This window comes from Hypomesus nipponensis, chromosome 28 (assembly GCF_054491055.1).
Source record: "Hypomesus nipponensis isolate SF chromosome 28, ASM5449105v1, whole genome shotgun sequence".
NCBI classification, from domain to species: domain Eukaryota; kingdom Metazoa; phylum Chordata; class Actinopteri; order Osmeriformes; family Osmeridae; genus Hypomesus; species Hypomesus nipponensis.
Genome location: NC_140388.1, coordinates 11,351,624 through 11,365,000, shown reverse-complemented (window position 1 = coordinate 11,365,000; position 13,377 = coordinate 11,351,624). Strand labels below are relative to the sequence as shown.

At 51.8% G+C, this 13,377-nt stretch overlaps 1 protein-coding gene across 1 annotated transcript in view; it reads right to left on the bottom strand.

The window, feature by feature from the left end:
- The window catches only part of kntc1 (kinetochore associated 1), a 22,168-nt gene extending 8,864 nt beyond the window's left edge, over positions 1–13,304 (bottom strand). The window contains exons 1-42 of the mRNA XM_084694424.1: positions 13,014–13,304; positions 12,412–12,573; positions 12,195–12,315; positions 11,976–12,091; positions 11,657–11,735; positions 11,435–11,512; positions 11,313–11,347; positions 11,100–11,210; positions 10,859–10,958; positions 10,554–10,606; positions 10,115–10,227; positions 9,702–9,756; positions 9,442–9,540; positions 9,311–9,354; positions 9,114–9,182; positions 8,921–8,996; positions 8,671–8,796; positions 8,228–8,394; positions 7,789–7,900; positions 7,490–7,633; positions 7,206–7,262; positions 7,058–7,129; positions 6,816–6,935; positions 6,553–6,696; positions 6,326–6,421; positions 5,843–5,946; positions 5,486–5,588; positions 5,068–5,202; positions 4,866–4,985; positions 4,620–4,692; positions 4,365–4,432; positions 3,547–3,863; positions 3,182–3,354; positions 2,794–2,894; positions 2,534–2,675; positions 2,357–2,413; positions 2,031–2,194; positions 1,614–1,718; positions 959–1,087; positions 651–767; positions 209–318; positions 1–40 (exon numbers count right to left, since the gene is read on the bottom strand). The exon at positions 1–40 is cut by the window's left edge and continues 177 nt beyond it. Of these exons, the coding sequence (XP_084550550.1) occupies positions 1–40; positions 209–318; positions 651–767; positions 959–1,087; positions 1,614–1,718; positions 2,031–2,194; positions 2,357–2,413; positions 2,534–2,675; positions 2,794–2,894; positions 3,182–3,354; positions 3,547–3,863; positions 4,365–4,432; positions 4,620–4,692; positions 4,866–4,985; positions 5,068–5,202; positions 5,486–5,588; positions 5,843–5,946; positions 6,326–6,421; positions 6,553–6,696; positions 6,816–6,935; positions 7,058–7,129; positions 7,206–7,262; positions 7,490–7,633; positions 7,789–7,900; positions 8,228–8,394; positions 8,671–8,796; positions 8,921–8,996; positions 9,114–9,182; positions 9,311–9,354; positions 9,442–9,540; positions 9,702–9,756; positions 10,115–10,227; positions 10,554–10,606; positions 10,859–10,958; positions 11,100–11,210; positions 11,313–11,347; positions 11,435–11,512; positions 11,657–11,735; positions 11,976–12,091; positions 12,195–12,315; positions 12,412–12,549 (4,383 nt within the window). The 5' untranslated portion in view covers positions 12,550–12,573; positions 13,014–13,304. The remainder of the gene's footprint in view (positions 41–208; positions 319–650; positions 768–958; positions 1,088–1,613; positions 1,719–2,030; positions 2,195–2,356; positions 2,414–2,533; positions 2,676–2,793; positions 2,895–3,181; positions 3,355–3,546; positions 3,864–4,364; positions 4,433–4,619; positions 4,693–4,865; positions 4,986–5,067; positions 5,203–5,485; positions 5,589–5,842; positions 5,947–6,325; positions 6,422–6,552; positions 6,697–6,815; positions 6,936–7,057; positions 7,130–7,205; positions 7,263–7,489; positions 7,634–7,788; positions 7,901–8,227; positions 8,395–8,670; positions 8,797–8,920; positions 8,997–9,113; positions 9,183–9,310; positions 9,355–9,441; positions 9,541–9,701; positions 9,757–10,114; positions 10,228–10,553; positions 10,607–10,858; positions 10,959–11,099; positions 11,211–11,312; positions 11,348–11,434; positions 11,513–11,656; positions 11,736–11,975; positions 12,092–12,194; positions 12,316–12,411; positions 12,574–13,013) is intronic.
- Positions 13,305–13,377: the final 73 nt, after the last annotated feature.

Below are 13,377 nucleotides of genomic sequence, written 5' to 3'. Positions count from 1 at the left end.
GTACTGGTTGATCACTCCGTCCCGGTCCAGACCGAAGGCGCTGGGAGCCAAGGAAACACACACACACACACACACCATACACACACACCATACACACACACACACCATACGCAGTGGAGTTAATGTTAGCAGTATTGACAGTGTTACCAGAAGTGTTGCTGTTCGCTGCTAGTCATGGATGATGGATGACGTCAGGTGTGATGCTGACCTGCAGTAATGGAGGATGATGTCAGGTGTGATGCTGTGGTTCTTCACCAGCGCTGGGATGAGGTTGCTCTTCATCTCTGGACCTTGACGGAACACGGGCTGGATGGAGATCTGGAGGAGACGAGGCCGGTTTGAGATCACTTCACACAGACCAAACTAACACCAACAGCTGCTACTGGGTTGTGTTGGTTTGAGGTGCCTGTTGGTGTTTGTCGGGGCAGTTTGAAAATGACGGTTTTCTTTCCAAACATTGTAACCCCAACAGCCAACAGTAGAATGTTTGCTGCTTGTCTTATCTTCAGGGCAGTGAGAACAGTCCTCCCCTCACTACTCACCTCCTACAAGAACCTGTCTTAGTCAAAACACCAGAGAAGCTTTCGACAGTCAAGCCAGGAGGCCGAGATAAATAACAGACAAAAGGTCAAAGTAAAACGTCCACTGACCCCCAGTTTGCCCAGCTTGATCCCCCACTCTGCGTCTGTGATGACGGACAGGAACCTGGCCTGCTGCTCCTCCTCTCTGTACAGGCTGCTGAGGTGAGCTCCCACCATGGACACTGCCTGCACACGCATCACAGACAGGCTGACCAACTGACATGATATCAAACCCTGGATCCCCTCTCACCTAAATCGACGTCCAAACAGTGTTTGTGTAAAGCAGAGCAGAAGCGAACAGCTCCGCGATCTTCGGTGGTGCGATTCGAGTATGTATTCATTCGTAATAATCGGATCAATCGAAAGAGGGATTGTACCAAGATCTTGTCGTAGTTCTGCCAGGCGTCGTCGATCACCTTCCACAGTATCTTGATGACTTGAGCTTTGGACAGGAGAGTGCAGAGCCCGATGGCCAGGTCACGATCCACCACCCTCCAGTTGAGCACCTTTAACATGGAGCAACGTCCAGAGATTTCAAAACAGGATCCGTGTTTGTCACAACGTTTGTCACAACGTTTGTCACTATAATCTACAGTAATGAGGGGTCAAAGGAACGTACAAGGGGGATTTGAACCTGCAACCTCTAGATCTGCGGTCAAATGAGTGACATTGTGTTACTGTGGTGATGTCTAAAATAAGAGATTGACTATTGTCCCACAAAAAGTGGAACATTTGTTTTGGGCTTTTCACCCATGCTGCAGACGTAACCGTCATAATAATTTACAGTGTTTACTCTATGTTGATTTTGCTGAGTACAAAAGGCTGTGTATCAGAAGTGATTGTTAGAGTGCATGTTGGAGAATAGCAGGGACAAGCGCTTCACACCGCAGTGAGATTGCATGTGCGCGTCCTTGAGAACTGTAAGTTGTATAAATGATGTTCAGACAGACCTGCCCCCACTGCTAAAAACACTCCTAAAGGAAACACTGATTTATCTGATGAATAGCATGGCTGTGGTGACGGTCAGCTGACCTTGTGCAGGAGAGCCACAGCAACAGAGTTGACCGAGGACATGGTTGTTTTTGTCAAAGCGTCCAGACATGCCTTGTACTTCATCAGGCTCTGAGGGTCGTTGAGCTGAGAGACAGTGAAACAGTTAAACACACATCCATCTTTACCTTCATGTATAACCACCACTTCACCCTCCCAAATACACACAACAATCCACAGCTCCAGAGGACCGGAAGCTTCCGGGAACAGCCCCTGGCTTGCGGTGCTGCCTGGACCCCCCTACCTGCCTGGACCCCCCCCTGCCTGGACCCCCCTACCTGCCTGGACCCCCCTACCTGCCTGGACCCCCCTACCTGCCTGGACCCCCCTACCTGCCTGGACCCCCTACCTGCCTGGACCCCCTACCTGCCTGGACCCCCTACCTGCCTGGACCTGTACCTGCATGCCGAGCTTTAAGTCCATCAGGTTGGAGGTGACGTGCTGGAGACAGCTGCCGTAGGAGTTGACCAGCAGGCGCAGGGCCAGTTCCAGCTGGCTGCACTCCTGGAGCATCTGCAGCATGGAGGTCAGGGGAACCAGGAGAGGCTGCAGGAAGTTAGACCCTGGGAGGAGAGGAGGGGGGGGGAGTGGGAGGAGGAAGAGGGGAGAGGAGGTGGGAGAGGAGAGGAGAGGAGGGGGGAGAGCCGGAGAGTGGTTACTCTGGGGGGACCACAGGACAGAAGTGCGCTTCTAAAACGGTGACACACCCCCACCCCCGTAGCTACCTTTGACGAACGAGCTGTGAGACAGACAGCAGCTGTCCAGAGGATAAAGCCTGGTGTCTGCGGAAACCAAAACACAGAAACAGGGTTACGTCTGCGTCAACAGCGGAGTGTGTGTGTGTGTGTGGTTACCGTCTGGTCGGTAACCTGCAGGTGGGAGGGAGGGGGCGGGCTTCCTACCTGGAGAGAAAGGCAGGAGACAGTTGGTGATCTCGTACTGGACCGGGAGGACGGACACGGGATCCAGGACGATGGAGTCCTCGCTGAAGACGTCTTGGAAGCTCCACTGAGAGTACGGGTCTCTCTCCGCCCTCAGGGAGTCCTATAGAGGGGACAGCGTCACAGAAGACCCCCCCCCAACATCACCAACCGTCCTCTAACCTGCCATGGTGATCAGGCACCTGTGTGACTGAGGGAGACGGGGCTGTTGTGAAACGGACCTTTGCTATGAAGCCGTAGTGGTCAGAGAGCTGGCACTGGTCATACACGTCCAAGGCTGCCCTCGTGCTCTTGCACAGCTCCACGCAGTCCAGGAGCAGATCTGCTCAGAGCACAGTGGGGGAGGGGGGAGAGGGGGAGGGAGGGAGAGGGTTGAAGGAGGCAGGGTGAGGGAGGGAGGCAAGGAGGAGGCAGGGTGAGGGAGGCAGGGTGAGGGAGTAGGCAGGGTGAGGGAGGGAGGGAGGCAGGGTGAGGGAGAGAGGAGGCAGGGTGAGGGAGGGAGGAGGCAGGGTGAGGGAGGGAGGCAAGGAGGAGGCAGGGTGAGGGAGGCAGGGTGAGGGAGGAGGCAGGGTGAGGGAGGGAGGAGGCAGGTTGAAGGAGGGGAGGTACCTGAGTGGCAGAAGGTGATGGCCTGGCAGGCCAGGTTGTGGATGAGGACAGGGAGGTCCGTGCCCTCGGGCAGCACCATGGGCACGTCGGCCTCCAACATCTGGCACAGCCTCTGGGCGGCGCTGAAGAGCACCCTCCCTGTGCTGGGGTTGCAGTGGTGCTCGTACAGGTCGCTGGGGGGGAGGAGGGATGGAGGACAGCGTTTGGTGAAGTGCGACAGACCCCCCCCGCCGAGCCATACCCATGCCCATGCCTCCCCTCCCACCCCCATCCCCCTCCCCTCTCTCCCCCCCCCCCTCTCTCCCCCGCCCTCTCTCTCCCCCTCTCTCTCTCGCTCTCTTTCTCTCTCCCCCCCCCCCCCTCACCTGAGGATCTTCAGGGCCTTGTCCACCCTGCCCACCCCCACAGCGCGCAGGGCCAGGTCGGCCCACAGCTCCTGCTCGGTACGCTGGAGCTGGCGGGACAGGCGCCGCAGCCCCGCCTCCGTGGAGATGCTCTTGGTCTTGCCGTCGGGGTCGTTGGCCACCGGGGGCGTGGCCGGGACCTCGTTGCCGCCGGCGGCGACGGACGACTGTTTCCTGGCACGGGTGTTCTCATAAGCGGTGATGTGGTGCTCCTGGAACTGGGAGCGCACTTTGGGGTCGTCGTAGTCGCTGGGGGTGAGGAAGATGTCGAAATCCTCCTTCAAGAGAGGAGAGGGCGTGGTTTGAGTAATCAAGTTTAAAGGTCAAGTTCAAGAAATGGGAGATTTGGAGCAAGGAAAAATTGATTCTGTGCTGGATATTCTCCCTCCCTCCCTCCCTCCCTCCCTCCCTCCCTCCCTCCCTCCCTCCCTCCCTCCCTCCCTCCCTCCCTCCCTCCCTCCCTCCCTCCCTCCCTCCCTCCCTCCCTCCCTCCCTCCCTCCCTCCCTCCCTCCCCTCCCTCCCTCCCTCCCTCCCCTCCCTCCCTCCCCTCCCTCCCCCCCCCCTCCCTCCCCCCTCCATCCCTCTCTTCCCCCCTCCCTCCCTCCCTCCCTCCCCCCTCCCTCCCCCCTCCCTCCCCCCTCCCTCCCCCCTCCCTCCCTCCCCCCTCCATCCCTCCATCCCTCTCTCCCCTCCCCCCCTCCCCCCTCCCTCCCCCCTCCCTCCCCCCTCCCTCCCCCCTCCCTCTCTCCCCTCCCCCCTCCCTCCCAGGGGGCCGTACCTGGAGGTGAGCGATGGCCTGGAACATCATGAGGTTGTCCTCACACTCCACCCTCTTCAGAGCGTCACCTGTGGAGAAGAGAGCGCTGCCATCAAGCCAACACCGTCCTCGACAACAACACCACCACCATCAATGACTTATTAGGAGAATACATGCATGTCATGTTATTAACAACGTTCATGTTATTGTAGTACTCTCGTAATGATATTGATATGGAGTCCCATTCTGTGTGAGGTCATGTCAGGGCTGCCGAACCTTTCTGGATCCTCTGCAGGAACCTGAGAGCCTCCACCATCACCTGGGCAATGACCATCTGCTGCTGCTTGTGCTGGGAGACACACAGGCAGACGGACGTCTAATGAGAGGCGTGGACGTGCATTCTCACACACACACACACACACACACACACACAACACCTGGACACAACACTACACAACTGTGTGTGTACTTTCAGAAGACTTGAGCTTATATTTCAGTGTGGGGCGTGTTTGAGGACCTCACCTCGTCACAGAGGTGGTCTTTGTCCTGCAGGTGCAGCCTGGCCCAGGTCGTCAGACATCCTATCACACGCTCCGCCTCGCAGGACGGCAGCCTCTTCAGCAGCGTGATGCACGCCTCGTTCTGCAACGACACAACGCTCAAACGCTTGTTTATGGTAATATTTGCGTGGCGGGATGAATGGTTAAGGATGAGATCCGCTCACCTTGCCCTGGTCCATCAGCTGGATGAGATACAAGGTGTTGATCTGGGAGGTGGGAAGCTTGTAGGCTTCTGCTAGCCTCAAGGAGTCTTCCAACGAGGATGGAACGTCCTGCTTCAGGATGTACCTCACCAGAGTCTGCAGGGGGAGAGGAGGGAGAGGAGGTGAGGGGCTGGTGTCTGAGGGTCTGTACTGTCTGGCAGTGGTGTAACCCCCTGGTCCTCAGAGCCCACTGTCCTGTACGATCCAGATGTTCCAACACGCCTGGTTCAGATGAGTGTGTCGTTATTAGGCTTCTGCAGTGCTTGATGACGACACGTTCCTCTGAGGGGTGTTGGAGCGGGGCGGGGGACCTCCAGGGGGCCGGGCCGATGGGCCAGGGCTGCCCAGCCCTGTTGGTGCCCCCTGCTGGCGGTCTTACCATGATCTGGGTGCTGCTGGAGAGGTTGGAGTTGCGTATCCCGTATCCTCGGAGCAGCTTCCTGATCTCCATCAGACGGAAGCTCTCCTTCAGCAGCTCCTGCCTGGACACACACACACACAAGATGGTGACACACAATGATATCTGCTTCCAGTTTACATGATGTGGAAGATGACGGCAAAGGGCCCAGGCCGGATTTGAACCCGGGTCGCTGCGGTGAGGCCTCAGACTAAAATGCTACACACACTTATCCTGTGAGCTACTGGGGCACACCCTTGAATTTCTGCACCAGGAGAAGCGCATCTGGTAAAGGTTTTCTCAGAGATGTCATGTTTTCAAGTTGACGTGTTGACTCACTTGGGTCCCTCCATCTCCAGGTACTGCTGGACCAGCTCCTCCACCACAGCGCTCCAGGGAACCACAGCCTTCTGCATGATCTCCAGCACAGCCTCCACCACCAGCTGGAAACACAGCACACAAACTGACTTCACAAGCAACACATGCAACATCCGTTCATCTTCGGTCACTTCTTTTTAACGGATGCCTGAACTGGATCGGGTGAGAGGAGGAGGAGAGGGGGAGGAGGGGACGACGACAAGGGGAGGAGAGGAGGTGGAGAGGGGGAGGAGGAGAAGGAGAGGGGAGGGGGAGGGGGGAGAAGGGGAGGAGAGGAGCATGGGGAGGGGGGAGAAAGGGAGGAGGAGAGGAGCATGGGGAGGGGGGGAGAAGGGGAGGAGGAGAGGGGGAGGAGAGGAGCATGGGGAGGGGGGAGAAGGGGAGGAGGAGAGGAGCATGGGGAGGGGGGAGAAGGGGAGGAGGAGAGGGAGAGGTCCCACTCACGTCTGTGTCCGTCATGCAGCCCTGCACGGCCACAGCCTTGGCCTCCCACTCAGTGAACAGCGTGGTGGTCTGAGAGCTGCAGCGCTCCAGAAGGTCCTGCCAGGGTCAGAGGTCAGTCAGTGACATTGTGAGGCAAGATGATGGGGCGGGATTCATCCGTAACAGGAAGCGTCTTTGTTCTGGCAGCAACACTGCATGTGTGTGTGTGTGTGTGTGTGTGTGTCCACCTTGATGTAGTGCAGCAGCAGCTCGTCCAGGCCCAGCTGGTTCTGCAGGGCGTAGGGCCTCACGCTGCTCTCCACAGCACAGGGGATGAGCGCCGGGGCAGGAACCTTGTCCAGCATGAAGCAGGCCACACTGCGGACACTCGCCTGCACAGGAAACACCACACACACACACACACAACCCACAGTCAAATACACACATCCAGACCCAGTCAAGACCAGATCACTGTTGTGGCTGAGAAGCCGTCGTCCCCCTTAACACACACCTTCTCAAAGACGGACAGAGACAGCCTGCAGTTGTACTTGTTGTGGAGGTCAAGCAGCCGACAGAGGCTGGAGACCAGAGCCTTCAGGTGCTCCACCTCCTCCGCACCATACTCATCCTCCTGCCGTCAATAAGCACAGGTCGCTCGCATCACTTCCTGTCTGGATCAGGCAGGGATTCTACACTTTCTATGTGGGTTAAGGAGGAGAGTGGAGGGGAAAAATAAAAGTAAATGCTTCTTACGGAGGGCATCCACATCCACAAGGAGGGCAGTCCGATTTGGGCCAGGTCCAGGCCGTTCTGGGGCCAGTCGCCCTGTGGAAACCGGTAAGGTGAAATGAGACTGGTGTTGATGTCTTGAATTACAGATCAGTGATCAGGACATCTTTACCTTCTCGGTCAATTCCAGATTCCTTGCTTTCTGCTCACACCATCTGGCTAGAATTTTCTAGGATCATAAATAAAATAATATATATACACACACATTTCTCTTTTAAGATGTATTTTTATGGGGAATTTTTCATGCTTAATTTGTAAAGTGAAGTGTGACAGGAAAGGCAGTGAGTGAGACACGCAGCAGAGGATCCAGTCCAGACCCAAATCAAGGCCTCCTATCTGGCCTACCAGACCTCTGCGGTACGCCCTCAGCTACAGGGGCACCCTGGTGTGACTCACCTGTCCCCTGGGGAGGACCCTCCTAACGAAGGGGACTATGACACTCCTGAGCCAGAGACAGATGTCCTGCGAGGGGACCTCCTCTGGGAAGGCACTCAGCAGGGACTCCAGGCTGCCCTCGTCAAAGTGTCCCGCAATCTCCCCCTGACAAGAGAAAAACTAAACATGAAAACGTACTCATGCTACAAAAAAAAAGAAAGTGCTGATGTTGCGCTGGTGTTTGTGTTCTGGGTGTGGTCTGGGCCGTGGGCTGGGTGTGGGCTGGGTGTGGGCTGGGTGTGGGCTGGAGGTGGGCTGACCTCGTGACGGAGCCACAGGTGCTGGGCGCTCCTCAGTTGGCCGTCCCGGAGGAGGGTCAGGACCTCCCCCATATAGTCCCCGCTGTTCAGAAACTCAATCCAGGCGATGCCACTGAGAAGACAGATCAAGTCGGAGGTGATCGCCACACGTTTCTTTAACTGTTACAGACCAGGGGCTGTGCCCAGGGCCTGAGGTTTCATTATACACGGGTGGGAAACAGGAAGTCTGCCTTCCCCCCCCAAACACTTTATTAAGACTTCACAGCCTCATCCTTGTTATTAAATAAAGCTCTCTCATCCATATTGGAAAACAAACCTACACTGTCCTGACATGACATTCCCAAGTCCTTCATTCAGACCATCAGATTTCCTCAGTACTAGCATCTTCTACCACTCGTCTCCAGCTCCGGCACTCTCCTCTCTGACCATGTGGACCTACTTGAAGGTGTCTGGGCTGTGCAGGCAGCAGAAGGTAGCCAGCCTGGCCAGCGCCTCCTGGATGTGGGAGGAGGGGTAGCGCGAGGCGGCGTGGTTCAGCATCTTCTCCGCCGTGTCAAAGGTGGGCCAGGGAGCCTTGAGGCAGTACTCCACCACATACTGCTCGTCCTGACGGATCAAATCAACATTTATTTGTATAGCCGTTTTTACACACAAGCATGTCACACCGGGCTTCACATACGCCCATAGAACTGCCCCTCAACCAACCTAAACCCTCACACGCGTGTCGATCAATCAGCTAGTTAAGACTTTGGTTTGTTTTTATGTTTATGAGCAACACAGAGCCGGCACTGTAAGTGGGTTTGACGCCTGTTAATGAGCCTGCGTTTCTGACTTTTCCGTCCCTGTCTGATGATGCAGGCACCTTGAGGTGAGTTTGCTCACCTGGATCTTGGTCAGGTTGGTCTTGGCTTCCTCCACCTGCTCTGCCCACACCTCCTGGCCGTAGCCTCCGACCGAGGCTGAGGCCAGCTGCTCCAGCACAAAGTCCAGCTTCACCTTGTACACCAGCTACACAGGAAGTTGGAGACGGAGTGTGGGTCGGGTGTACTTCCTGGTTTTATTTTTTGAATTACTATTTCTTAAAAATAAAAATAACGTAATAACTGTGCAGTGTTTAGGCTCCTGTACTTACCTCAACATCTAGTTCAAATGTTATGGCGAATTTCTCTGCCTCTTCAAATTTGTGTTTGTGTAAAAGTCGGCTGAGTCTAAAAGGCAAAGAATGTAAAAGTGTAAAAGATGTAATCAAAGTCCTAAAATGAGGAAACACTGGGTTGTGTGTGCGCGCGCGAGTGTGTGACTGTGTGTGTGTGTGAACACGTCACCTGTTCTCTGGTAGAGCCTCAGTTAAACACCTGACCACAACAGCAGACAGGATCTCAGGCTCCTCTAGGCTACAAGACCAACAGCGACAGTGAAACACTGTTACTTTCAGCACAAACTCATTCTGTGTTAAATCAGTCACGCTGTAGGGATAAAACTCCTACAAAGTTACACTGTACAATACAGACAGAATACTCGCCCATGCAGATGCTCAGAAACGCCCTCCAGCAAGTATATTGTGTCCTGAAATCAGAAGGGAAAAGTGAGGTATGGGAAAACAGAGTAATGTTCTGTATGGGTGATAAGTAAGGCCTACTCGTTGTGGTTTACCATGCTCATCCTGGACTGTACGAGGCAGGAAGTGGAGGACACCTCCAGAGAGTAGAGGACGTTCATGGAGGGCAGGGAGCACACCTGGAGACTTCTCATCTTCAGAACAAACAAAAAAGTTTCCCGTTCAAAATGGTGTCGTTGTGACTATTTCAAGCGTTTGGAGTGACAGGGCGTTGACAAAGTGACAGAAAAACAGGGCTGTTCTGTACACAAGCATTCAATATGAAAAGATAAACCCAATGATGCCATTTACTAACCTTATTCTTCTTCTGTACAGTCAAGGTAATGATTTTCATGCTGCCATTTTCTTGGCTGTAAGGAAAATTACAAACATTATAATTATATATTTTTTAACCCTTGTGCTGCCTTCGGGTCACATGACCCAAAGGTTCATTATGAACCATTGTTGTGTTTTCCCCATTTTACCCAATACAAAAACAAATTTAAATAATTTTATTTTAACCTTCGCAATGTGGGGGGTCTGAGACAGCCCAACGGTTAAAAGAAAATGCTTCACTTTGTTTTTGTATTCGGTAAAGTCGTCGCAATACGACGGTGGGTCACAACGACTGAAGGGTCAGAATGAACCCGAAGATAACAGAAGGGTTAAAGCAATAAAGCACAGCCAGAGTGGCTTTGATCTTGGCGACGATGACACAACAGTACTCACGCAGCCTTGGGGGCGGAGTCACACTCTGTGATGAGCAGGAAGTCCTGGATGGAGACGGCAGGCCAGCAGCACACCATGACGAGGTGCTGCACATCCCAGAGGCTCAGGACGCTCTGTCGCCATGCCAACAAACCAGGCGGATTTATTATCGTTCTTGTTGTGCTTACGAACCTCTGACTTGAGAAGCCGACCAATCAATGAGAGTCAGATGGCTGAGCGGTGAGGGGAGTCAGGCTAGTAATCAGAAGGTTGCCGGATCGATTCCCCGCCATGTCAAATGACATTGTGTCCTTGGGCAAGGCACTTCACTCTACTTGCCTTGGGGGGAATGTCCCTGTACTTACTGTAAGTCGCTCTGGATAAGAGCGTCTGCTAAACGACTTCATGTAAATATAATGTAATCAAAAAGAAAGTATTTTATCGGCTCGGTGGTGCTCACCTCAACGTCTAGAACATACAGGAGACTGTCGACCACCAGCATCTTCCTTACCCCTGTGAGAAGAAAAACTCACTTTAAGAACACTTCCAAGACTCCAAATATCGAACAAGGATCTAAGCATTTCAAAGGAGGCCAGTGGAGGAAACATGGCACTACCGGCGCAACGGAGAGTCAGGCGTACGTTGTGTTTGTGAAACTAGGAGGATAACCTGGTATCAAACTATGAGGATGACCTGGTATCAAACTAGGAGGATGACCTGGTATCAAACTAGGAGGATGACCTGGTATCAAACTAGGAAGATTACCTGGTATCAAACTGGAGTCTAGTGACTGACAGAGGGACATGCTGGCCTGCTGAGGGTCCATTCTCCAGTGGGTTAGAACACTGTCACAGCCCCCATATGCCTGAACAAAACAAGCACTCTTTGAAACACTGATTTGTGGGAATAGCCTCGTTTGTTGACTGAATGCAATGATACAACAGACTGAAAACATGCATACAAGTAGTTGAGAATGATGGAAGTGGTATATTTCTCAGAATCGTACCCCGATCATCAGGTCGATTCCATTACTAAGGCTGCACACGACTGCAGAGCTGCAGGCCTCTCCGTGAAACTCTGCAGTGCTGCAGAAGTCTGTCTTGATGCGAGACTGGAGCTGAGTGGGGCAACGTGATGAGGAGACCATTAGAATCATTGTAACTTGAGATAAATATTCACATTTGTCAACCAGATTTCTTGAAAACGTCTCATGTCCTACCTCTTTCAAAGCTCCCATGTCTTTTTTCTCCAGAGCTACAGAAACCAGGACAAAATATTTGAAAAATAAATGTGACATTCAACTCAAGTAACAAGTGTGATTGTTATAGAAAAGCAGTTTACCTATTTGAATTTTCTCAAGAGCCAGGTTTGTCATGTGGAAAAACCCATCTTTAGTGAGGAGGAACAAGTGGACCATTCCTGCCAACAAGACACAATAATATCATCTCTCCTCCCTGACTGAAAATCATGAATTGGTTTGCAATAATGCTTCTTAATTAGGACAAGCTGCACCACTAAACATGATGTTAGAAGACACTACCAAGATCGAGTTGTAGGTCTCACCTAAAGATGTCTTGTCCTCTTGCAGGATAAGACGTTGATATGTGTTCCCATCTCCAGACAGAGTTGCGTCCACCACAGCCTACCATAATACACATTAAATCATACAACAACAATAATTCTACAATCTAAAGCAACCCCATCGAGAAACTATTCAAACAATCGATTTATAACGGTCACCTTCCATGCTCAAATTGTAATGAGTTTATATTACAGTGGCAGTCCATCAGCAGTCATGTGGAACATACAGTGTACTATTTGAGAACATTGTCATATCATAACTGAGCGTTCAGGTCAGGGAGATGCCATCCTGGGTTCTTACCCTGGTGAAAAGAGTCCTTTTCTGGGGCACGTAGATGAGATGTAGTTTTCCATTTCTCTCACAGACCACCAAAAATTGTCCGTTAAGACACACTTCCACGGCATCTAAGTTACTATCTGAAAAACAATATTTATATATATTTTTTTCATCAGACATTACTCTCAGGGTCAAATCACCTAAGGATAAGATTCTAATATTGATGTCTACTGAGATGCTCACCAAAGCAAAGATGAAGCAATTTGGTTTGATAACTCTGGTCAAAAAGTATGACCGTTTTATCTGCGACGACAACACTGCAGTTTGCATCACAGGAGGAGAACAGCCGGGGAACGGACAGCACCTACAGAAAATATCACATTAACTTACAATTAAAAACTTTTTGGAGGATTCGCATGACACGCCCCATGACTGTACGTTAGTCTCCGGTTTTTTTTACCTTCTCGGGGGATGAGATTTTCACTAATGTATCCACTTGGTATAAACCACTGCAACTCTCGTCTCTTGATATATTGTCATTATAAAGCCGGATAGTATTGGTGTCCTCATTGGTCAGCAGTTCGACGTCGTTCCACATCCTTATTCCGTCCACCTGGCCTGACTGAGATTATAAGCAAACTTGTGAATTTCTGAAAACTGACATCAGAGAAATCGAAATCACAGAGGGATAGATTACTAGTAGAGGAGTTCCTTGTTTATTATTCAGATGCCACTCGCTGATCTGTCACATTGCATGAATTTACTCTGAATTAAGGACATGGGCAACACGTTGGACTGAAATGGTCGACCATGTTCATTAACCCGTTTGACAAAGCGGGTTCAATTAATTGAATCGGTGATAGACATTGCATGCGACGAAAATAAACAATCTGTCAGTGCTGCAGTGTTAGCCGGGCAGCTAACTATCCCGAAATGAGCCAAACCCCCCAAAATTCAAGAATGCAGACATACACATTCTGGCAACTAATAAATTACTTTACTTAATTATCAATTAATATCATAACCTTGTTATATAACAAAATGTTAAGGAAACCTCAATACCTCGCAAAATTGTTTGCTGGAAGAGAAATGTCACCATCAACCCGAATCAACCAACACGCAGATCCATTAAGTTTCAGAATTTGGCGGGTTAGGGATAAGGACTGTTCGTTTTGGTGACCCTGATGCCCGTCCTAACCACAGGTGTTTTCCCTTCTATGTGATAGAGTCAAGACAGAGCAAGAGACTGTGATATTATGTACATGTATGTATTGTATCTACTATCATATTATTAATTTGACAACTGACAGCGTTTTTACGTGTCGGTCTATGAGTGCCTCCAAATTAATCGTGTTTACTTGCAGGAAACTCCAAACCCACGTGACAGCAGACATGGTTGTAGATTTAGCGCAATGAAATTTGTAGG